Source organism: Sphaerodactylus townsendi, linkage group LG05 (genome assembly GCF_021028975.2).
Source record: "Sphaerodactylus townsendi isolate TG3544 linkage group LG05, MPM_Stown_v2.3, whole genome shotgun sequence".
Classification (NCBI taxonomy): Eukaryota; Metazoa; Chordata; class Lepidosauria; order Squamata; family Sphaerodactylidae; genus Sphaerodactylus; species Sphaerodactylus townsendi.
Window position 1 is genome coordinate 14,519,919 of NC_059429.1, and position 25,507 is coordinate 14,545,425.

The window sequence follows — 25,507 nt, forward strand, 5'->3', positions numbered from 1 at the left end:
ATCAAAACAATCAGATCCTGGGGCACACTCATTTCTTTTAAAAACCAGCCGCAGCTTTTCATGCTCCATTCAGTCAAAAGCTTTGCTGATGATTTTCTTCTGAAATTTTCTTGCATGCGCCAGTAACCAACTTCAATTTGCAGCATCTCTAGCGCCTCTTTCTTTACTGAATCCAGATTGAACATCAGGCATTTCTTGTTCCATATATGGTAACAGTCTTTGTTGTAAGGTTTTGAGTATCCCTGTACTTGCGTGAGAAATTACTGTGACGGTCGGATAGCTGTGGCAATTTTTGATGACTCCTTTTTTGGGAAGTGGAATGTAAACCGACTGTTTTCAGTCTGTGAGCCATTGTTTTGCATTCCATATTTGTGGGTATATTCTTGTCAAGATTTTGATGGACTCCATTTCTGTGGCTTGGAACAGCTCCACTGATATCTCATCTGCTCTGGGGGATTTGTTTCTCCCACTTGCTCCCATTGCAACTTTTTCTTCACTTTCTAAAACTGTAGGTTCTTTTTCAAAAGATTCTTCTTTGAAGGAGTTTGTCAGTCTTTCATCTCTTCTGTATAGTTCTTCAGTGTATTCCTTTTCCCACCTTCTCTTCATTCTGTCCTGTTCAGTTCATATATTTCCATGTTGATCTTTCAGCAAGCCTCCCATGCTTTAAATTTCCCTTTGACTTTTGGATCTTTTGGCACAGTTCTCTGGTTCTTCCTATTTTGTTGATCTCTCCTATTTTTTTTAAACTAGTTATTTTTATAGTTCTCTTTGTCTCTGAGTATGAATTGCTGGAACACTACACTTAGACTTTTGATTCTGTCACCTTTCAGTTTTGCTTCTCGTCTTATCTTCAGCAATTTTAAGAGTTTCCTCGGTCATTCATCAAGGTTAATTCCTTCTTTTGGCTACAGGAATAGTCTCTGCGCATTCTTTCCCGATAACATCTCTGGTTTCAACTCGTAGTTCTTCTGATTTACATTCACTTGAACTTAATCGTGCAAATCTGTTCTTTACATGGTCTTTAAACTCTTCAGAAACATTGCTTAGGTTGTGTTTCGGCACTATGGATGTTCTGGTGTTCTTCAGCTTTAAGTCTAATTTTCAATATTAACAATTCATGATTTACACCAAAATTGGCTCCTGGTCTTGTTTTAGCAGAAAGATTAGAGCTCTTACATCTTCTGCTTCCAATTATGTGACCTATTTGATTTCTATACTGGGTGTCTCATGATGTCCTTCTGGTAGTCACCATCAAAGGGAATATTTTTCTTCTTCAGCGCCTCTGTAAGGAACCTCTTTTCTTTCCTCTTCACCAATATCTCCTGTGGCAGCTCCTTCATGATTATCTAGTCCTGCCCCAAATACTGCATTCTCTTTTAAACTGAATGTGCAGTAGGCCTTCTTTCATTGATCTTAATGTCAGATACACCACACAGTCTTGGGACACCTTTTTCTTTTGCGCAGCAAGTGATCTCAAACGATACAATTGCTTGTTCTAGAACCAGGATAGACATTGTTTGCTAACTCTGATAGAAAATCCTTATGCGAATCTTCTCTGATTCTTGTAAAGAACAAACTCAACGCAAATTTCTTCTGCTAATTTTTAAATCTGGTGTTGTATTTCTTTTTGATTAACTTCCATTTTTGTTTCCAATGTTTTAGAAAACTTTCTGAAACTTTCTGCAAATCTGTAGCCAGACCTTTAGTCTCTTTTTCAGATTCTGCTAAATCTTGCACGCATCTATCAACTTTGTCAATCTTATTTTCATTTCTAATATATTTTTTCTGTACAGATGCAAGCATATATCCAATTATCCTCATTTGGTCATGAAATTTTGGAACAGCTAGGTTTGAAACAGATCTCGTTTTGCATTTTGAATCAATCTCCTCCTCTCCTTCTCTCAGTTTCCAGCTATACTAAAATCAAGTCTTTTTACTTTGGGTGGCTTATAAGTCTGGGTGAGCTGTAACTCCTTTTTTAAAAAGCAAGCTTAAGTTTTCATTTGTTTAAAGTGTGGAGGAGCATTACAGCAATAATAATAGATCTCCAGGCAAAGGCTCTCATTCCAACATGCTGAATTTATGATGGAGCTCAGTTGTACTTATCTGTTTGTAAGAAATAAATTATTGCTGGATGAAGTATATCATAATAGGCGAGAATCCCTTTTTTCATTTATCTTCAGAAAAAAAGCATCAGCTTTAACTAGTTTAAACAAACTGCTTTTTGTCCTGTGGCTAAGAGGATGTAAAGCAGGCTCCTATGGGCAAAAGAGCCGGGGCTTCTGGTTTTCTCCCAGTGCCCCTCTCCCCTCCATTCCCAACTCTGCAGAGCACAATCGCTTTCTTGCTAATAGCACCTTTTAATCCAAGGAGCTACCGTCACTTGGAGACACCATCCGAGTGAAAAGGAGGCAACAGGGTTGTCTCCACTCACAGGTGAGCAACAGCCATCGAGGTGCTGGAAGCCAGATGTCATTACTAATCTGTATTTAGATCATGCCCAATTTCACTTGTTAGGAGAAAATCCACACTTCTCTATCCGTCATGGCTACTGAAATCAGAGAAGGACTCAGGTGGAGTCACAGATGCAAGGGCATCTCTTAGAGTGACCTCCCCAGATAAGAGAAAAAAAGGGAAAAGCTTATGCCAGAGATATTTACTCAATGAAGCAAGTAGATTAAAACTGTGGCTGGTTTATCGGCCTGCAGTCTGCCTTGCTATTATTTTTAGAGCATGCACTTATTTAAAAAGAATGAGTGGCTGGTGCTTAGAAAAGGTACCCAGCCCTACTTCTTCCATGCCTATGTATACACTCAGGGAGAAAATTCTGCTTCCAATATTATGGCTTTGACAAGACATGCATGGACCACCGAAAGCAAATTATGTCCTTCCCTTGCAGAATCACTGATTTTAATTGCATGCAATTAAACCTCAGCCAGGCTAGACACTTTTAATCTCAAAACAAAGGAAAATATACAAATGTAGTTCAGAGAATCCACCATTTCTTGATCTATCACCCAAAGTTCCAACTCCGAGGAGATCTGGTGTGCTCAGATGCAAGAGGCACTATGAAGGCCTTTGAAAAGAAAAATCAAAGTTATCTGTGCTGGAAAGAAAAAAAGAAACTTACATCCTCTTCCTATCTAGGTCAGCCAACCCAGTAAGGACTGGCATTTTTCACTGCCCTTTCCTTAAAAGGACTCATGTGGCACGGCTTGTCAATTTATCAAGCTTAACCCTCTCACCACACTTGGAGCACCTCTCTGAAAGGGCCAAAGCCAGACATCAGCCCGACTGCAAAAGCCATGGTCCAGTAGCTAAAACCCACAACTTAATTGGTGCAACCTACTTACAAGGAATGGGCCAGGTCATGCCATCTCCCCTTTCCCAAAGCAGGACAGGAAAGCATAACTCATTTAACTGAACAGTGCTGGCCTAACCTGAGAAGCACAAAGTGCCATCAGCCACTGCCCACACGACTGCATGGATCCATACCTCAAACCTGAGATTATAATTAACCGACTCATATCACCGTTCTCTGAGTACATGAAACGGGAACAACCTATGAACAGCACCATACCAAAATCTTTTTGTAGCCTGCTGGAAAGCCCCGGCTGGTTCAGAAAAACACACCGCTCTTTGGAAGATCGCAATATTAAAATCAGAAAAACCCACAGGATTCCGATTTCGGCATGAAGAAGTCGCTCCCCACACCAAAGATACCAGAGAAAGGATATATCTTCTGCTTCTCCTCGTTGTACAACACGTCGACCAGCTGGATGACATTTTTGTGCCGCAACCGCCGTAGGAGTTGTATTTCCCTGGAGGAAAAGAAGAGAGGAACACACATAGGCGACTGAACCGAATCGACTGTCACAGCTGCCATCCCCTGGACCATCCAAAAGTTGGAGGATATTCCTTGTGTTGGTGGACTGACAAAAGGAGCAGCAGTGGCGTAGGAGGTTAAGAGCTCGTGTATCTAATCTGGAGGAACCGGGTTTGATTCACAGCTCTGCCACCTGAGCTGTGGAGGTTTATCTGGGGAATTCAGATTAGTCTGCACACTCCCACACACGCCAGCTGCGTGACCTTGGGCGAGTCACAGCTTCTCGGAGCTCTCTCAGCCCCACCTACCTCACAGGGTGTTTGTTGTGAGGGGGGACGGGCAAGGAGATTGTAAGCCCCTTTGAGTCTCCTGCAGGAGAGAAAGGGGGGATATAAATCCAAACTCTTCTTCTTCTTAACAGCTGGCACCCTGAAACTCTTGCTGGTCTCTAAGGCGCTACTGGACTCGAATCTAACTCTTCTTCTGCAGACCAACATGGATAGCATCGGAAACTCTGCTCCTGGAATAATGGTCATTTCCAGTGCTTGGACACAGACACACTCCATGGCCACTTATTGTTTAACTGAATGTCAAACTTCCCACGGTTCTCTACAGATTTGCAATTCCCCATTGGCTTGGCAGTTATCCCTCCCAACTCACTTCCCCCCTTCATTTCTGCCTTCTGCTACCTGTGGTCAACAGGAGGACTTGGAAGTGCCTAGGACAGCAGCCTCTACCAGGTCCCAAAACCAGATACAGGACAGTGCCCCCATTCCCCCCCCACCCACCCACCCCGGCCAAATCTATCCTACAATTAGTTGCCTTGTGATTGTTTCTCTCACTAACAAGAGCTGGAACTGGAGAAGCAAAGGGTTCAACCCCCCTCCCCCCATGGCTTATTTGCAAATGTCAGAGGATGCCCTTTGGTAAGTCACAAACATCTCATACTTCAAAACCTCCCAAGTACCAGTCCTGAATTTCTTTGAACAAGATCCAAGAATAATCCCTTTGTTTTCACTCACAAAGCTTGGATCTCTCTTGGCTTGGAGCTGGTAGAGGAACCAATTATCCCACTCACAAGGACTTATTTGACACATATCCTTCAAGCTGCTGACCAATTACCCCCACTTGTGTGAATATAACATCATTTCAGACAGGCATAAAAACAAGGAAACACTGGATTATAATCCATGATGAGATGCAGAAGATATTGAAAATATACTTTGTGGGGTGCTGTGTGGTTTCTGGGCTGCATGGCTGTGTTCTAGCAGCATTCTCTCCTGATGTTTCGCCTGCATCTGTGGCTGGCATCTTCAGATGATCCTCTGAAGATGCCAGCCACAGATGCAGGCGAAACATCAGGAGAGAATGCTGCTAGAGCACGGCCATGCAGCCCGGAAACCACACAGCACCCCAGTGATTCCGGCCGTGAAAGCCTTCAACAACACAATATACTTTGTGTTTGATCCTCAGTGTAAGTATTGTACCAAAGAATATTTCAAAAGAGTATGATGAGTTGTTCAAGTATATGGTAATACCAGCAAGAATTGTGTTTGCAACAAGGTAGAAAGCTGAACATTACTCAGATCTAATAGAACGGATGAGTAAGCTCACCGAATATTCAACAACTGGCAAAACTAAGATCTTTGGTACATAGCGAAGTACAGGAGAAGATGGAAAGTTTCTCAGACTGTATAAATCAGCAAACAATAAACTGAACAATCTTACAAATTACGATCTGGGCAACTAAAGACATTATGGGAAATATAGATTAGAAATTACTGAAATTTATATTAATCATCAGATTAAAAATCTAAGCTAGAATGCAATGAAGTTGGAAAACTGGATGAACAGCAGCCAAATGCAAGTTTCACAAGACAGTTATGTTTGATTTTACTATAATACAATAATGTTCATGGTGGGGGGGGGGGTTTCACAGCATGCATTTTCTAGAAAGGTCCCCCCCAAGCAAGGCAGAAGAAGCAGGGAAGGGGGTTGTTGGCCCCAGATGTCAACGTTCTCCCCTCACTTTTCATGTACAAGGGAAATTAAGGCCTTGAAGCCTCACACTTGTGAAGCATCTGCACACTTTGCAAGATTGTTGCACAGGCATACATAGCTGCTCGTGTGAAACAGTCTACTACTTCAGAGCACCTAGATTTCAGCAAGTTCTAAGCCCAGACTGGAACGCTATTTCAGAATCTGTCAGTCACTAAAGGAGCCACTCGGATTCATACTTGGATTCCAGTGTCTTCCAGGTTGCTGACACTCAGGGCACCACGCATTCTTTCATTATTGTTCTGCAAGTTCAATAACAGGAAGGACAGCTTAGTGCTGTATTAGCTAGAGAAGCAGTACGGCTGAGCTGAGGATTCTGCTGGCATGTCAGAGGGGTACCGAGAAAGAGAAAGCAAACGGGCTGCCGGAGGCAGAGAGCCACACCGCTCCAGGGAACATCCTGTACCTTGGATGGCATTCAGTCTTTTCAGGACACGTCAGATCCCCGCCCCTTCACACCCCCAGGCCTCTCTTCCTGAGCCACAGATTGAGAGCATGTGCTCTGGAACAATTTCTGAAGCCTACAGCAGGCAGTAGAAACTTCCACAAGTCACACAAACACAGGCACAATCCTTACCGCCAATATGGTGAAAGAGTTCGAACAAACATCTGCAAGCTGGTGCTAGAAGCAACCCAAAAAGGCAGCTCAGGGAAGGACTGACGATTCTAAGAGGCACGGTCAATTCACCAGCCCTTTAATGCAGAACACCTTCAAACCACCTTACCTGCTTCCCATCTTTGCACTGGTTGTTAATATGTGCCATGGGAGCAGGGGTGGAGAAAGAAGTTTCGGGTCATACTTTTAGGCTTCAGAGGGGATTCCTTGAAGCAGAAATGATACAGCAGCAACGGAGTTTGTGGCAAGCACCCCATGAAGCAGAAGGCCACTCCTATCCTATACACATCTCTTTCATTATGCGTTCCTGCTGCTTTAGGGTTGAAAAAGACGCCACGCCCCTCAGCACTCCAAAACGTGTCATGTCAGGTCCTGTAAGGTGGATGCTATGATCCTAAAGCAAGAAAATATCTTGCAGTTTGGATATCTGCTTTCAGACCTTCAGGGACCCAACCCATAATCTAAAATGAGTGAGATAAAAAGTGGAATACCCCCCCCCCCCACATCCCCTCAGTTAATATCCTGGGTGTTGCTTTTAATTGTAAGCTTGGCTGAATCCTTCTCTTTTATAGGGGCTGCCCAGAGACTACGAGGCAAAGGAGAACAGAGACGACACCCCAGGCGGTTTGCAGCGAGGCAATCACAAACTGTAGCTCCTTGCATCTTCCCTCTGCAGCCTTCTTTATCCCTGAGGAGTAGCGTATCGCCAGAATGCCTAGTTAGGGGATGCAGAAAACATGGCCGTCCCCTCTCAGCAATTGTACCAGGTCAATAAAAGGATACTAGCTACTCAGGCAAAAGGCGTCTCCGCGTCTCCAGTAGATAACTGTAAAAAGAGTCCCCTTTTGCCTGAGTAATCAGTATCCTTTTTTAACAGTATCCACTGGAGATGCAGAGCTGCCAAAATTGGAGGGCACGGTGGCATTTTCACTTACTTAATTTGCCCTTCCTCCTGTTATGTCATTCTGTAGCAGCACTGGAATAGCTGAATGTGCCAGCAGCACTGATGGCGCCCAAATGTACTGTGCTAAAACAGAAGGGGTCAGAATAGCAGCCGCGAGAGCCAGAGAATCTGCAGACAGAGAAGGCCAACGGAGCAGTGAGTCGCTGTTTAGATGCTGTGACAGATGTAAGGTGTTCTCGGGCTTTTGGCAACCAGGGGTGGGGGAAGAGGTGGATACTGGAATTGCCACTTGGCGTGGACTTCTCAATACAGGGAGAGAGGGGCAAGGCTTATGGGGAAGGCTGACCTGACCCGTGTGGAAGGAGAAAAAACAACAGCACCAGGTTTGTACAGGAGCTCCACCACCTCACCAGATTTCATACTAAAAAGAGTTAATGGAGCACATGGCATAGATCAGGAGTGCTAATACACAATCACAAAACGCGTTGCATCCACCGCTTTTTATGTGCTTAAAAGGTGCATAAACAATAAAGTGCATATATACAACTCAAACCAAGTGCAACAATGCTATACAGCAAGGCTCTATACCACAGGTGTCAAATTCGCGGCCCTCCAGATATTCATGAACTACAATTTCCCATCAGCCCTTTCCAGTATAGCCAATGCTCATGTTGGGAGGGACTGATGGGATATAGTTCATGAACATCTGGAGGGCCGCGAGTTTGACACCCCTGCTCTATACACGCAACAGCTTCCGAGACACAGTTCCCAGTTGCAACAAGTCTCAGCTGTAAAAGTATCTGCGTTCATACGCAGTGTTACCAGTTCGTTGTCTGAGTTGACGTGTTGTCCTTCAAACTTGACGAAACATCAAGTTTACGAAGTCTCCAAGAATCAACTGAATTCGTCTGTGCTGTTATGTTATTTGCATCAACGTGCTGTTCTTTAAACTTGACGAAACATCGTTATCTTGCAGCAACTCATTTAACGGAGTGCCAGAGAATCAACCGGATCCGTCTGTGCAACATCAACATGAATGGAATGCACTTATTCTAACCGTTTTCGAGTAGTCTTCATCAGATTAGACTTTCATTTTAGCAGCCATAATTTGGGGTACATATTTTAGGTGAAACCTTCACATCCATGCACATCCCCCAGGAGTGGCAAGAGGTAAGAGCCCAGGAAGCAGGAAGCCATGAGAGGAGTGGCTTCTCTCTCTAAATGACAGGGGAGGACAGAAGAGGCAGGCTGCTTTTTGTGGACTTGCTTGCAGGGCTGCTTCAGATAGTTGAGGATGGCCGGGGGGAGGAGGGGGGAGGCAGGGAAAAGATGTCAGCCCTGTCCTGGCACCCTCACCAGCAGAAGGGATGACTCTGCAGTTCAACCCGCTCCTTCTCTCGGCAAAATGGAAGCGAGACAGGCTTGTGACCCCAAACCCACTTCTGAAGAGAGAGGAAAAAGTACTGATGCCTTTCCACGTGAAGCTTGGTAGCTGTCGGGGCGGAGAAAAGAACCAAGCCTTGCAAAATCCGAGCTGACGCAACACCCGGCCTGCCGTGGATTTTATGCTCATCTTCCAAGGATCAACAAAAGGCAAAATTGTACAAAAGGGCTGCAGCTAATGTTAAAGGAGCCTCCCTCTGGAGTGAAAAAATGAAAATTTTACTTATATAGAACCATAACAGCACTAAGTAGATTGGCAGTCAAACGCAGCAAAAACAATCATGAATAGCAGAATAAGCTAGTTGGAATCTAGATCATATGCCGACGTCACTGATTGTAATATAATAATGCTTGTTTTTTGTAGATTAGCCTGATCAGTATTATTTATTTATTATTAATTTTATATACCGCCCTACCCCCAAAGGGCTCTGGGCAGTGTACAACATAATATATGACAATGAAATAAAGTAGGACACATAAACAAATACAAATTTACTTATATAGAACTATAACAGCACTAAGTAGATTGGCAATCAAATGCAGCAAAAACAATCATGAATAGCAGAATAAGCTAGTTGGAATCTAGATCATACGCCGACGTCACTGATTGTAATATAATAATGCTTGTTTTTTGTAGATTAGCCTGATCAGTATTATTTATTTATTATTAATTTTATATACTGCCCTACCCCCAAAGGGCTCTGGGCAGTGTACAACATAATATATGACAATGAAATAAAGTAGGACACATAAACAAATACAAATTTACTTATATAGAACTATAACAGCACTAAGTAGATTGGCAATCAAACGCAGCAAAAACAATCATGAATAGCAGAATAAGCTAGTTGGAATCTAGATCATATGCCGACGTCACTGATTGTAATATAATAATGCTTGTTTTTTGTAGATTAGCCTGATCAGTATTATTTATTTATTATTAATTTTATATACCGCCCTACCCCCAAAGGGCTCTGGGCAGTGTACAACATAATATATGACAATGAAATAAAGTAGGACACATAAACAAATACAAATTTACTTATATAGAACTATAACAGCACTAAGTAGATTGGCAATCAAACGCAGCAAAAACAATCATGAATAGCAGAATAAGCTAGTTGGAATCTAGATCATACGCCGACGTCACTGATTGTAATATAATAATGCTTGTTTCTTGTAGATTATCCTGATCAGTATTATTTATTTATTATTAATTTTATATACCGCCCTATCCCCAAAGGGCTCTGGGCGGTGTACAACATAACATATGACAATGAAATAAAGTAGGACACATAAAGAAATACAAATTATAAAATAAACAGTATAGGCTCCATTGACCAAAATATTAAAACCCATTAAAAGCAGCATTCAGTACAAAAATATCGGCGTCAGGCATTTAAACTCACAGTAAAACCCTCCCAGAAAAAGAAAAGGAGAAAAAGAGGGGGAATGGTGGGTCCCATTGATGTTAGGGGACCCAAGATGTAAGGGAGACCAAACAGAAATGTGATGCTTGGGTACTAATTAATCTGTAAGTATAACCATTTTTATTTGTGGGACTGTGTTTTCCTAATGGACCTGGTTAGCTATGTTTTTACATGTTGTTTTCATTTCTTTCCAGAAAAAGCCTTGAAGTTGTGACTACGAGGTCGACATACGATCTAGATTCCGACTGGCTTACTCTGATAGTCGTGACTGTTTTTGCTGTATTTGATTGCCAATCAGCTTAATGCTGTTATGGTTCTATATAAGCAAAAATTTCATTTTTTGCACTCCAGTGGGAGGCTTCTTTAACATTAGCTTCAGCCCTTTTGGTACAATTTTGCTTTTTGTGGGCCGTGTGGTTTTGGACCAACCCCTTTTCTGACTATGGTGGAACCATCCTCCAAGGATGGCACGTGTGAAAGATGGAATCGACCAAGGACAGCCCTGCAAAGGCCTCATGGAGGCGGATGTGAGGGCGATCTGGCTGCGACATCTGTCACCCCATTGATCGACAGGGTTGATGCGGCTGATCTGGCTGGCTAGGCGGGTCTCCCCTACCTCCCTCACCGCTCCATGTGCGTCCCTCCCAAAGCTGCGCGCTCGGTGGAAGAGGACGACCAGGCCAGATAGAAGGAGTGTACCTCATGGAGGCAGGGGGCTCCCCACCTTTCCAGGAGCTGCTGAACCCCTCAATCCCTCAGGGTGTGAAGTTGGACAGCTAAAAGGGAGACTTGGGATCTGCCGGCAATCTGGCCTATACAGAGCTACCAGCTGGGAAGCAGGAAATTCATCCCACATGATGCCTACCTAGCAAGGCAAAGAGATTCCTCGCGTGTGCTCCTCGTGTGTGAGCATCGTGTGGTTCAAACAAAGAAACATACTTTATAACTTCTGTCTACGTGACTAGTCTCACATAGGCAATGCTGGGGTTAGCTGACCAATAGCTTAATCGATGAACTGGCCATAAAACTCTGACCTCAGTAGCTAATTGGCATGCACACAGTTAACCCCTCGATGTCTGAACTGTGACAGACACTTGCAAATACTAACAAACCGTTTTATGACTGCAAAAATCGAGTCCCTGAAAAACTGTTGTTTTTTTAGACTATATGGTCCTCATTTTTTAAAAAAGTGAGCGTCAGTCTGGCCTCAGGAGGTGTCCTGCTCCTGGCAAACAAGTTGTCCTACTAGTTCTGCCACGAGAACTGCCTTGGTAACTTCAGCATGCAGAGATTTCGGCTGCTGTCAACAGCAAACTAAGGAGAAAAAAAGCCATTTGCCACTGGCACAGAAAGACTGACGTGACCAGCAATGGCAGAATGAACTGACCTTCAGACCTCTGTTGCTCCGAGGAGCATTTAGAAGCATGACTTCAACTGAAAATCAAAACACAGGTTTCTGCCTGCAGTTATCTCCAGCATCCAAAGGAGACTGCAGGACGCACGACTCAAATGCTTTCCCCACACAAATACAAGATTTGATAGATGACAGTTCAATCAGACGACAGTTCAATCAGAAAGAGAACCACCAAGTCTGCACCCCTCTCTCACCCCCCACGCATGCTTTGCAAAACCAGAGAGTAGAACTCGCCACACAGTATTCAGCTGACCCACTGGGCTTCTGAGAAGTATATTGAACAAGTGGAGTGGGGAATGGCAGGAGGTTAATGGAGTGTACATGGAAGACGCGGCAAAAAAATCACAGGAAGAAAATTTAGAGCAAGGTGCCATGGTACCCACCAAGTGTTTTAAGGGGGAGGGGGGTCAGGTTGGGCTTTTGCCAGCATGGTGCAGTAGTTAAGAGCAGTGGATGTTAATCTGGAGGACCAGGTTTGTTTACTGCTCCTATACATGAAGCCTGCCAAGTGACCTCTGGCCAATCACAGTTCTCTTGGAAATCTCTCAGCCACACCTCCCTCACAAGGTGTCTATTGTGGGGAGGGAAGGTGATTGTAAGCCGTTTTGAGACTCCTTGCGGTAGAGAAAAGCAGGATATAAATCCAAACTCCTCCTCTTCCTCTGGTTGGTGAACTGATTCTTTAAAATGTTGCTTTCGCAGCAGCTGCCATCACAGCACAAGGATCTACGCTGTGTTACTGAAGTTAAGATACAGCAATCAACTTGTGGCTGGCTCCTCCACCTGCGGAAGCCATTTTGTTGCTGTGACCACCATACCATGTAAGAATTTCACATGCAACTCCAGGCTCAAAAAGGTTGGGGACCCCGGATTTAGAGGGTCTCCAACACTAAGATGTTCTGTGCTGGGCTAAGCATCGGCACCTTCTGACGGCTGAGAAATTACTCAATGCCCACATTCATCTGAATTTCTTGCAAAAGGGAGAAATGAAGTATCTCTGTGCTGCAGGCTTCCACGACCACCGCAAGTCTGCGGTACAAATCAAAATCTTGAGATTGGCTGGTAGAAGTGAACAAACATGTATGGAGCTGAAAAACACACATCATGACATCACAACATGGATCCCACAAGCTGTGGGAAGGAGGGAGGGAGAACCTATGGGAGACCAATGACAGGGGCAGAGGGAAAAAACTGATTGTTTACTGTCTGTTTTGAAAATAAAATAAATACTGGAACTGAGGACAAGAATCCTCAGTTCCAGCACCCTGTAGTTAGGGCGACCCAGATCAATAAAGTTCCTCCTTTTAATGTTGACTTTATCTGAGTGGTGTTCAGCCTTACAGTAAGGAGACTCAAGGTGGCTTACAAGCTCCTTTCCCTTCCGACCCCACAACAGACACATTGTGGGGTAGGCAGGGCTGAGAGAGTTCCGAAGAACTGTGACTAGCCCAAGGTCACCCAGCAGGAATGCGGAAAAACACCTGGTTCACCACACAAGTCTCTGCCACTCAGGTAGAGGAGTGGGGATTCAAAGCCGATTCTCCAGATTAGAATCCACCTCCTCTTAACCACTACACCACTTTTTCATTCCACCTTCTCTGAACAGAACTCAGGGCAGCATACATGATTCTAACTTTGATCCTCACACCAGTCCTGTGAGGTTGGTTAGGAAGAGGGAGAACATCCAGCCCCAGGTCATCCAGCAAGCTTCAGGGCAGGGCAGGGATTAAATGGCTAATGCTCTAACCACTGTACTACAGTGGGGGTGGAAAGCATTGTCAAGTTGCAGTTGACTTATGGTGACCCAGAAGGGCTTTCAAGGCAAGAGATAAACGAAGGTTGAGAGTCAGTGTAGTATAGTGGTTAAGAGGAGGTGGATTCTAATCTGGAGAACTGGGTTTGATTCCCCACTCCTCCATCTGAGTGGCAGAAGCTTATCTGGTGAACCAGATGTGTTTCTGCACTCCTACATTCCAGCTGGGTGACCTCAGGCTAGTCACGGTTCTTCTTCGGAACTCTCTCAGCCCCACCTGCCTCACAAGGTGCCTGTTGTGGGGAGAGAAAGGGAAAAGAGTTTGTAAGTCAACTGGAGTCTCCTCACAGGAGAGAAAGGTGGGGTATAAATCCAAACTCTTGTACTCGTCTTACCATTGCCTGTGTCCACATCACTTCCTCATTGGTCACCCATCCAAGTACTAAACAGGGATGCCCTTGCTTAGCTTCCAAGATCTAAGGAGACTGGGCTAGCCTGGGCCAGCCATTCAGGACACTGTACCACAATGGCTTTAATTTTAAGACTTACCGTATTGTTACCCTGCCATTCCTCCAAGAAGATCAAGGTAGCAAGAATGCCAAATCCTCTCTTTGTCTGCATTATCGTAATGATCACCCCCCATCCCCTGGTCACCTAGAGAACCTCATGGCTGAGTGGACGTTTGAAACCAGGACTCCTGGATCCAATAGCAGTTAAGGCTGTTGGACACAGCAATTAAGGTTCCCAAACATTCCCTCTCCAGAAGAGGGGCTTACAATGAAAATAAGACATCTTGAACACAATAGCACACAAATCTGAGCCCATCAGGTCTCAGACAGGTAATCGCACAAGAATTCTTTGATTAGGCGGTTCCGTAGCACTACTGAAGAGATTCCTGTTTAACTGGTGTCTACCAAAACCAGGGAGAAAGCGAGCAGCAAGAAATACAAACAGTTCTAAGTGTGTCAAATTTGCAAGGCCAATTAAACGTTGGCTGCCAAATTGGCTGCTAACTGGGCAGTTGTACAATACAATAGAGATGCCGTAGTCTCAGAAATTTTGAAACCATGGGCAAATTTCTTTCCCCATTTCCCCCTCAGCAAAAAAGGAGAAGTTGTGTATGTGTGTGTAGGGGCGGGATCCAATGAATGTGCAATACGTACTTCCTTATTAAGCCTGAACTTATTTAACTGTTTTAATAACATGTTTTATAAGTGAGCCTATGAATATGCACTACTAACATATTCACAAAGTTTAAAATAATTTTCTGCAAGCAAATCTGTGAATATATTTGGCGGGGGGGGGGGGAAGGTAGAAAAGCTGTAAACTGCTGAAAACCACTGTGCCCTGTGCTGGCTTGGAACATGTTAGCAGTGTATTGTCGAAGGCTTTCACGGCCGGAATCACTGGGGTGCTGTGTGGTTTCCAGGCTGTATGGCTGTGTTCTAGCAGCATTCTCTCCTGACGTTTCACCTGCATCTGTGGCTGGCATCTTCAGAGGATCCTGAAGATGCCAGCCACAGATGTAGGCGAAAGGTCAGGAGGGAATGCTGCTAGAATATGGCCATACAGCCTGGAAACCACATAGCACCCCATGTTATCAGTGTTTGCCTTCTGAAAGATAGGGAGAAAATTAAAGGAATACACAAGCTTTTAAGTAAACAGAAAAAAATATCAGCTTGACCGAAACAGTCTCACAAAGAGAACAGGACTTGCATATTTGGCCCTTTCCACACAGCAGAAAGGATGCCTCTCCACTGGCAGAAATTATGCCAGTGGAGGTGAGGGGGCCATTCCCACGGGAGCGTGCGAGCAGCCCCTGCAGAGGCCAGCACAGAAGAGGCAGCTCTGCACGTCGTCCCCTCCCACCACTTCGTCCTCCAGCATCGGTCTGGAGGGCTGCAGGGACCCGCCCATGCTGCCCTCCGACCGACTGGAGTATGAGGTGAGTGGGGGAAGGGGAAGGGGAAGGGGCGCCTTCGGTATGGTGCGGTTCACACCGTGCCGATGGGAAGGCGGCACTTTCCAAAAACCTCCCTTGGGAAGGGAGGTGGAAAGTGGCGCCTTCACAGCTGCCCAGGGATGGCATTTTTGCCGTCCCTGGGCCGCTGTAAATGGCCCGTGCGGAAAGGACCTTTGAATGCTGAGATAAACAGGAGACTCTAAGCTCTTCAATAGTGAATTTCATCATAGAATATTAATTCTGGACATTTAAATGATAAATATCTTTGAACATACATCTACAGGATACATAGGAATTAACTTGTTCCAAAGCTGGCAGTAGTCTTACATAGAGAGACCCTTTAAACTATATTTTTACTGGTTGTTGTTGGTTTTCCGGGCTGTGTGGCCGTGGTCTGGTAGATCTTGTTCCTCACAAGGAACAAGTGGTCCAATGGCACAAGATCTACCAGACCACGACTACACAGCCTGGAAAACCAGCAACAACCAGCTGAAATCGGTCGTGAAAGCCGTTGACAATATATCTTTACTCATAAAAAAACAATTTTTCCTCCCCCCGCCCCAATTATCTCTCTGACACTCTTCCTTATTTCCTCCCACAACCTCATGGCCACAAAAACGATACAAGCAAAAACAACTGCAGCATTCTTTATGGAAGAAGACAAGTTGAACAGTCACCTTTTGCAAGATGTCACAACAGCTTGGAGGTGTTTGCAAAATGAGTTGGAGGGGGGCTGACCTACAAGACCATCTATGTACCCTCTCCCCAACAATTCATCACTGTGGGAATGTCTTCTTTTTGAGTCTCGATTAAAGTTTCGCTCCCTGCTTCTGTGTCAGTTAGGGGGGAAAATCACACACTGAGAGGAGCCAGAAGTTCACGCAAGGATCCCCTCTGTGTACCGTCACCATGACAAGGTAGGTTGCAGGAATACAGGCGGCTGGCTTCCAGAAGGGGCCAGGTAGTCAAATCAGTCAGAGAAGGGAGGCTCGGGAAAGGGGCAGGGGAGAGGAGAATGAATCTTCCCAGTCAGGTGGTTACAGCTGCCCTAGCTGATCTCAACAGCATATTCCGATGTGATCGTCATCACCAACACAGAGGCAGAGACTGGGGACAACAACGTACCCTGCACAAAAACATAAATACCAACAAAGCCTGCAAGTTGGCACCCTATATAGGCTATCTGCAAGCCCACCAGGACAGAGGCTGTCATGATATATGAAACAAAGTTTCACAAAATATTCATCTTCTAGTCAGCAGAAGTTTGCCCAACAAAGAGGCCGGAGACAGTCAAGTGGCTACAGTTAACCTTTAACATGATTGGTGAGTTCAACTGTGACCGGGGTCTGCAACCTGCGACTCTCCAGATGTTCAATTGGCCATGCTGGCAGGGGCATGAACATCTGGAGAGTCGCAGGTAGCAGACCCCTGCTCTAGACCAATGAGAGGCTGTTGCCGGGGCGGGGAAAATTATCCTGCTGCTTGAATGTATAAGATGCAATGCACTGTATATGCTAAGTTGAGTCTCAGTTCAGAGTCTAGTTAAAGTGTGCGTGTTCACAGTGTTCCTGCTGAAGAGTTCCGTATAGTCTTATAGTCAAATATAGCATAGACTTATGTAACCTTGCAACTGCTAAAGTAAAACCTTCCTATGGAAATAACATCTTGCGTGGAGAGTATTCTTTTCCAAGTGTGGTCGGAGGCTGGTGCAAGAAGACTACGAGACCTTCTCATCTTACCAAAGTGACTCAGCTTTAAACTCTGCTGATAGAGGCAACCATTTTCATTATTTGGAGCAGGGAGGGAAGAATTGGTGCTCTTCTAGATTGCAGACGCTTTGTTACCTGCTTACCCACTACCAGTTCTGCTCACTACAGGAGAGTGGCAAGCCACGAGCCTTATAGGACAGACAGAAACAAACACACTTTTGTGGTGCGTGAGGAAACCAGCGCCTGTGCCTTCTTTTGTCACAGCAGATCTGCTGCTAGAGATGGGCCAGAGCAGTATATTCAACAGAAACATTCAGGAGTCTGAGCATCTCCCAGTGTCAAAAGATGCCCCAGGTAAAAACATCCCCACTTAAGCAGGACATGAGAATGGCAGTGGGAGGCCCAGGCTAGGACCTCTTTCTGCTGCTTTCTACTAGGGATTTGGTGGCTGTACGTGCATTAAAGCACAGTACCCCCTCAGCCACATGGTCTGCAATTAATTCTGCTGAACCTGCAGCCAGCCCTCTCTGACCAGCAAGTTGCCCATATCTGGCAAGTCCCAAGAGGGACTGATTGTGAAACAATTTCCCCCCGCCCACGCTTCACTGTTTCAGCACAAAAAAGGGGCCGCCTGCTGCAAGAACAGTGTAAAAATACAAACAAGGGAACACAGTAGAAATTGTCAATGCAAAACAGAATCCTGTGCGAACGGCAAAAGTTTCACGATGACGTCATAAGCCCATGTTGTGATTCTTTACTCTTCTACTCGCTTCAGCCACATCAGAGCAGGCAGAAATTCAATTTGTTTCCACTGAGAGACTGGCATAGGACAGTCAGAAATTCAACTTGTTTCCAACAGATACTGACACAACGCAGGTAGAAACTCAATTCGTCTAGGGGTCTGCAACCTGCGGCTCTCCAGATGTTCGTGGACTACAGTTCCCATCAGCCACTGCCAGCATGGTCAATTGACCATGGACATCTGGAGAGCCGCAGGTTGCAGACCTCTGGTTTAGACCCGTTTCAAAACATTCCTTTGCGTCTGTTAATTCACCATTGGACCCTCAAGCTTCCCCTGCAAAACCCCTCTGCTTGAGCAGTGTTTCCCAATCTTCTTTCACTTGCGTCCCACTTGGCAACCCATTGCCCTAAAATTGTACCCCCATATTAGAAAAACCCATATTTTTTTTCACATATTCCCAAACACTCTGGCTCATATCCCAAGTTAGGAACACCTGTGCTAGTGGCTCAGTCTCCAAACATGCATTCACATCAGGCACATGTGCAGAACCAAGTTCTGCAAAAAATTAACACGCTTAGAGAAAAACAAGTCTTTTCTGACCAAAGTGGTTACATTCAGTAGCGAGCAGGTACAGTCGGAGTGGGTTCTAGCTTCATGTATACCTGAATCTTGTTTAGACTCAAAGTATGCCTGGGTTCGGCCAATGTCAACTGTGTGGGGGGGCAAGGAGAAAGAGGAGGAAGGAGAGGAGTTTGGATTGAGTCTCCTGTAGGAGACTCAAAGGGCTTACAATCTCCTTGCCCTACTCCCCTCACAACAAACACCCTGTGAGGGAGGTGGGGCTGAGAGCGCTCCGAAAAGCTGTGACTAGCCCAAGGTCACCCAGCTGGCGTGTGTGGGAGTGCACAGGCTAATTTGAATTCCCCAGATCAGCTTCTACAACGCAAGAGGCAGAGCGGGGAATCAAACCCGGTTCCTCCAGATTAGAGTGCACCTACTCTTAACCTACTACGCCACTGCTGCCGGAGGAGGGGGGGGTGAACCACTTCCTATGAAGCCTGCCTCAGATCAACACAGATGCCAGGGAACTTGGCAGCAATGAGCATATAGGAAAATCTTCCGAGAACTGCAAAAGGGCACAGCTGGTTACTAAATGGCAACAGGCAGCAGCAAGATGGGACACCACAGATGCCCAGGCCTAAACTTAGCCTGTCGACAACTAGCTAGCAAGATTCCTCCTCCTCCCCCCCCCCCTCACTATTTTCTGTACTGGAAAAAAACCTATGCATTCCACATATCAAGTATCAGTCTGCAACTCACCCATGTTCACAAAACTGGCCATACCCGAGCATTACATCTCACAACGGTCGTCGACTGGGGTTCGGTGCCCCCAATTTCAGGTTGCATTTGGACATCGCAGACTGTGCAACACACTCTGGCTAATGCAGGGGCGTCCAACTCTGGCACTTCATGGCCTATTGGCCACGCCAGCAGGGGCGGATGGGAATCGTAGTCCATGAACATCTGAAGCGCCAGAGTTGGACACCCCTGGGCTAATGGCTACAATTATGCATTTACTTAATTCATACTTCACCTCTTCCCCCAAGCGGCTTATGTCATTCTCCTTACCTCCCTTTTATCCTCAAAACAACCCTGTGAGGTAGATCAGAAAGAGACTGTGTGACCAGCCCCAGTTCACTCAGCAAGCTTCTATAGAAGAATGGGGACTCGAATCCGGGTCTCCCAAAGTATAGTGCAACAGTCTAAGTAGTAGGTTATGCATCAACCCAGGCATATTTATTCCCTCATTGCCTTCTTTCCTCCTCCCAGCAGAAACGCCACCCATTTTACGACCAAGGAGTCCCAAGCAGCTACTTTACTTACAGGGGGTTTAAGTATTCAAATATCATCCTACAACAGTGATGGCGAACCTTTTCGAGACCGAGTGCCCAAATTGCAACCCAAAAACCACTTATTTATAGCAAAGTGCCAACACGGCAATTTAACCTGAATACTGAGGTTTTAGTTTAGAAAAAACAGTTGGCTCCGAGACGTGCATTACTCGCGAGTAAGTTTGGTGGTAGTCGGTGGCTTTGCTTTGAAGCAACCGTGCAACTCTTCCAACGGGTGAATCACCTGGGAGGGTTTGCTCAAAAGCAAGCCCCATTGCCAGCAACTGAGCTTACTCCCAGGTAAAGGATCGCGCTTTAGTTCTTCGCATGAAAATCAGTGGGGTTTAACAGAGCTTACCAGGGTTACCTACACTGCTTCCCCAAAACTAGGTCTTAGGTTTAATGCTAATAATCGAGCCCAGCGGCCCAGGCCAGCCTAGATGGGGGGGGGTGACTCTGCGCGTGCCCACAGAGAGGGCTCTGAGTGCCACCTCTGGCACCCATGCCATAGGTTCGCCATCACTGTCCTACAAGAAAATGAACAAACTAGCTATAGCCCATAGTTTGAAGACAACGATCAAACTTTGGAGAGCCAGACTGTCTTCCTTCAGACATCGCAACTGGGTTTTATCAAACTATGGCTTATCTTAACACCCTAATAAAACCTTGATCTTGGAAGTCCAAGGGGGTGGGGCTAGTAGGAAAGGAGAGAGGGAAGTAAATATCCAACTCAGTATGAAAATTGCCTGGCAGAATGCCACCAAGAAACCACCACCACCCTTCCCTCAAAAACAGGTGCTCCACGGCTGCTGGCTTAGCTGTTCCAATTGCAGCATTTTGTATTTGTAAACAATCTGGGCAACGCCATGTCGAAGCAGGAGCAGGAGACTGAGAACTGACAGGTCATTTCATAAGGACACAGACGGACGACCGTGCACGAGTGTGCAGGGTAAGGTGCGCCCGAGGAAACAGAGCTCTTGAGCAAACTAGACCATTTTCTGTCCATGCGGGCCAAGAGCAACAATTGTCAGCTACCACCGCTTCATATTTCTACAATCCACCATGGTCCCCTGCCACAGGTGTCCCTTTGGGGGAGGCCGGTCGGCATAGGATCTAGGAAGCCATCAACTCGAGCTGCCTCTGTTTACCAAACTTAGCCCATTAGAAAAGAGGGAGGATCCATTCACAGGATTATTCTCCTACAGAACAACAATGAACATAGGAAGGACTGCATTCTTTTTTGTGGTTTCTATTGCAAATGAATATATAGCAGGTTTAAAAACAGGCATGGATAAAAAGTACAGCGGCCTCCTCGAGCCTTAGCTAAGGTATGGGACAATGCCGTCAGTTCAGGCCCAGTTGGGACAAAGAAGACTAGCACTGTGACACCCCCTGCTCTCTTCCCAGAATAATTCAAAGATATTGCTTTAAGCCAACAAAGCCCTGAAAGGTTTAGGGCCAAAGCTTCTACCCTGCGATACACTGTGTTCCAACAGCAAAGGTGTGAGATGTGGCATTGCTGGTTCTCTTCCACAGTTCCTTTGAGACTCACTTGAAGCCTGAACTGGAGCAGGGCAGGGGGAAAATTCAACAATAGTTTAGTCCACTGGTGGCGAACCTATGGCACAGGTGCCAAGAGATGGCACTCAGAGTCCTCTCTGTGGGCACGCGCAAACAGAGTTGCTCCCACCCCCCACCCACACATCTAGGCTGGCCTGGGCCGCTGGGCTCGATTATTAGCATTAAACCTAAGACCTAGTTTTGGGGAAGCAGTGTAGGTAACCCTGTTAAGCGCTGTTAAACCCCACTGATTTTCATGCGAAGAACTAAAGCGTGATCCTTTACCTGGGAGCAAGCCCGGTTGCTGGCAATGGGGCTTGTTTCTGAGTAAACTCTCCTAGGGTCGTGATCCACCCGTTGGAAGAGTTGCACAGTTGCTTCAAAGCAAAGCCATTGACTACCACCAAGCTGACTCCCGAGTAATGCACGCCTTGGAGCCAACTGTTTTTTCTAAACTAAAACCTCAGTATAAGAACATAAGAACAAGCCAGCTGGATCAGACCAGAGTCCATCTAGTCCAGCACTCTGCTACTCGCAGTGGCCCACAAGGTGCCTTTGGGAGCTCACATGCAGGATTTGAAAGCAATGGCCTTCTGCGGCTGTTGCTCCCGAGCACCTGGACTGTTAAGGCATTTGCAATCTCAGATCAAAGAGGATCAAGATTGGTAGCCATAAATTGACTTCTCCTCCGTAAATCTGTCCAAGCCCCTTTTAAAGCTATCCAGGTTAGTGGCCATCACCACCTCCTGTGGCAGCTTATTCCAAACACCAATCACACGTTGCGTGAAGAAGTGTTTCCTTTTCTTAGTCCCAATTCTTCCCCCCAGCATTTTCATTGAATGCCCCCTGGTTCTAGTATTGTGAGAGAGAAAAATTTATCTCTGTCAACATTTTCTACCCCTTGCATAATTTTATAGACTTCAATCATATCCCCCCTCAGACGTCTCCTCTCCAAACTAAAGAGTCCCAAACGCTGCAGCCTCTCCTCATAAGGAAGGTGCTCCAGTCCCTCAATCATTCTCGTTGCCCTTCTCTGCACTTTTTCTAACTCTTCAATATCCTTTTTGAGATGTGGCGACCAGTACTCCAAGTGTGGTCGCACCACTGCTTTATATAAGGGCATGGCAATCTTTGCAGTTTTATTATCAATTCCTTTCCTAATGATCCCCAGCATAGAGTTTGCATTGTATTCACGTTCAATTGCTGTGTTGGCACTTCGTGATAAATAAGTGGGTTTTGGGTTGCCATTTGGGCACTCAGTCTCGAAAAGGTTCACCATCACTGGTCTAGTCAGAGTCCGTTTCGTTCCATTTGCTGGAGGAAAGGGCTGCCAAGCTTTGCCTATCTGTCCTCAGCCCTGGGATATGACACATCCCAGTCAGGATAACACTAGTCATCTCTGGAGAAAACGGGCACTTCTGAACTTTTCACAAAGCAGCTATCTGCTCAACCATGCGTTACATTTTAATTCCGCCAAAATGCTCCAGGTAGGATACATGACCCTCTTCCTCCTAGTTTATACTCACAACCACCTTGTACGATCAGTTGATGCTAAGAGACAGTGGGTGGCCAAATGAGACCCAGAGGATTTTTATGACAAAGAAAGGATTTGAATCCTGGTCCTAGCCTGACACACTAACTGTGACACCACCCCAGCTGTCTGATTAATGCCTGGAAAGACCACGGAGAGCCCATGATCGCTTCTCTCAGTTGACAAAGCAAAATGCTTCCTCCTTCCTGAACAATCTGACGTGTACCGTGTGCAGGAAGTTCAGGCATCCAAACAAGTGTTTTTCTTTCTTTCTCCTCCCAAACACAGGCTGGGGAAGTACCTTTTCAAAGCAGTAAGTACAGTTTGAGTCACCTGGGGACTAGCCAGTAATATTTAATCAAGTGAAACCCTATTAACATTTTGTTCTATTAAAATTGTACTACCCGAGGCCATGGTTCCCACTGGCTTCTTCTAAGGGAGAAAAGTCAAAGCCACCTCGCACGTCAACAGTCGCTTCAGCTTAAAGTGAAAACGAGCCCTTTGCAGTTCAAGCCTATGTACTTTTACTAGTCTAAACCCACTGAAACCAGAGGGTTTGGATTGGAATTCCACGCCACAGGACTGCACGAGAAACCTCTCGACGGTTAGCAATGGCAGCTAGGTGAAGAGGAAATCATTTCTGCTGCTGCATTTCCTCACTCAGAACCTCGCTGCTGCAAACAAGTGGTGATGGGTTTTTTTATTAAACTAAGCAGCCAGAAGATCAGTCAAGTTATCATTAAGTTTTTCAGCCAACTATCTCTAGGAAGCATGTGGATGCCATACAACCAAGATACAGAGGATTTTAAAGGGGTTTATCCTTTAAATCCATGGTGGCGAACCTATGGCACTTCAGATGTTCATGGACTACAATTCCCATCAGCTAGCAGGGGCTGATGGGATTTGTAGTCCATGAACATCTGGAGTGCCATAGGTTCACCACCACTGATATAGACTCTTGGAGGAAAAGTCTATCACTGGCTACTAGACATAGTAACAAAAAGAGACCCTAACCCTCTACACCACAGGTGTCAAACTCGCAGCCCTCCAGATGTTATGGACTACAGTTCCCATCATCCCCTGCCAGCATGAAGTTGGCAGGGGATGATGGGGACTGTAGTCCATAACATCTGGAGGGCCACAAGTTTGACACCTATACTCTACACCCTGGCATCCTCTTAATAAGAATGAACTGTAGATGCAGGCAGGCCATTCCACAGGATCACAGAGTTGGAAAGGCCCACATAGGCCATCTACTCCAACCCCCTGCTCAATGTAGAATCAGGCTAGAGCAGGGGTCTGCAACCTGCGGCTCTCCAGATGTTCATGGACTACAAATTCCATCAGCCCCTGCCAGCATGGCCAATAGATCCATGGTGGCGAACCTATGGCACTTCAGATGTTCATGGACTACAATTCCCATCAGCTAGCAGGGGCTGATGGGAATTGTAGTCCATGAACATCTGGAGAGCCGGAGGTTGCAGACCCCTGGGCTAGAGCATCTCTGACAAAAGTTCATCCTGCTGCTGCATGAAGACTTCCAGAAAGGAGGAGTTCACCACCTCTCCAGGCAGTCAATTCCACTGCTGAACTACTTATATTGAATAAAAACCCCAACCTAATACCACGCTGGTACCTTTTCGTCTGTAATTTATAATTATTTTTGTACACATAACACAGCACAAGTGTCTGGAATTCATCTCTGAATATCGAGTCCTTCCCAAGGACCTAGGATATTAGAGGTATTTGCGTAGAATGTGTCCAGTTCCTATTATTATTGATTTCACAGCTGCCAGATCTTTAGCTGGTTGTTGTTGTTATTACTATTTATTAATTTTCCTATACCGCCCAACCCCCGAAGGGCTCTGAGCAGTGAACAATAAGGCCAAAAAGGCACCATGCAATATACAATAATAAAAAATAAACATATAAACATTAAAATTATTAAAAACACAGTAGCAGCAAAACACAGAATCAGTTTGCAGCGCCCGGTCCCACATTCGGGAGGGGACCTGGCAAAAGGTTAAAGATGGTACTGATGAAATCGGGGGGGACGTCATGGGGGCGGCAGTATAATAATAATTATGCCCATTATTGTGAGTCCTATCCTCTGCTGTCAACAGGAAAAGCTCCCTGCCTACCTCTAAGTGACGGCCTTCCATTGGTCTGCTTTTGGCAAGCATTCTCCCACCAGCTGGGCCTCCTTCCTGACCTTGCCTTCAGGCTGGTGGGAGAAACAGTGGGGGCAGAAATGGCATTGTGCAACATACCAACATCATATCCTGGCAAAAACCAGGACGGGACACAAGCACCTCTGCCCACACTCTGAAAACTCCATGGCAATGCACAGGATTTCTGGAGTGTCCGCTGATGCCCAGATGTGCTATCAGCACACTGCATGGCGTCACATCACTCCTTGTCCGGTCTGACCCGGCAGTCCTTTTCTTACATTAACATCACTAAGTGTATTTTAGAAGAAGAAGAAGAGTTTGGATTTATATCCCCCCTTTCTCTCCATCAGGAGACTCAAAGGGGCTGACAATCTCCTTGCCCTTCCCCCCTCACAACAAACACCCTGTGAGGTAGGTGGGGCTGAGAGAGCTCCGAGAAGCTGTGACTAGCCCAAGGTCACCCAGCTGGCGTGTGTGGGAGTGTACAGGCTA

The 25,507-nt window shown here is 45.7% G+C and overlaps 1 protein-coding gene across 1 annotated transcript in view; it reads right to left on the minus strand.

The window, feature by feature from the left end:
* STK11 (serine/threonine kinase 11) overlaps positions 1-25,507 on the minus strand; it is a 90,486-nt gene that overhangs the window by 57,233 nt on the left and 7,746 nt on the right. The window contains exon 2 of the mRNA XM_048495996.1: positions 3,741-3,824. Coding sequence (XP_048351953.1) covers positions 3,741-3,824 — 84 coding nt within the window. The remainder of the gene's footprint in view (positions 1-3,740; positions 3,825-25,507) is intronic.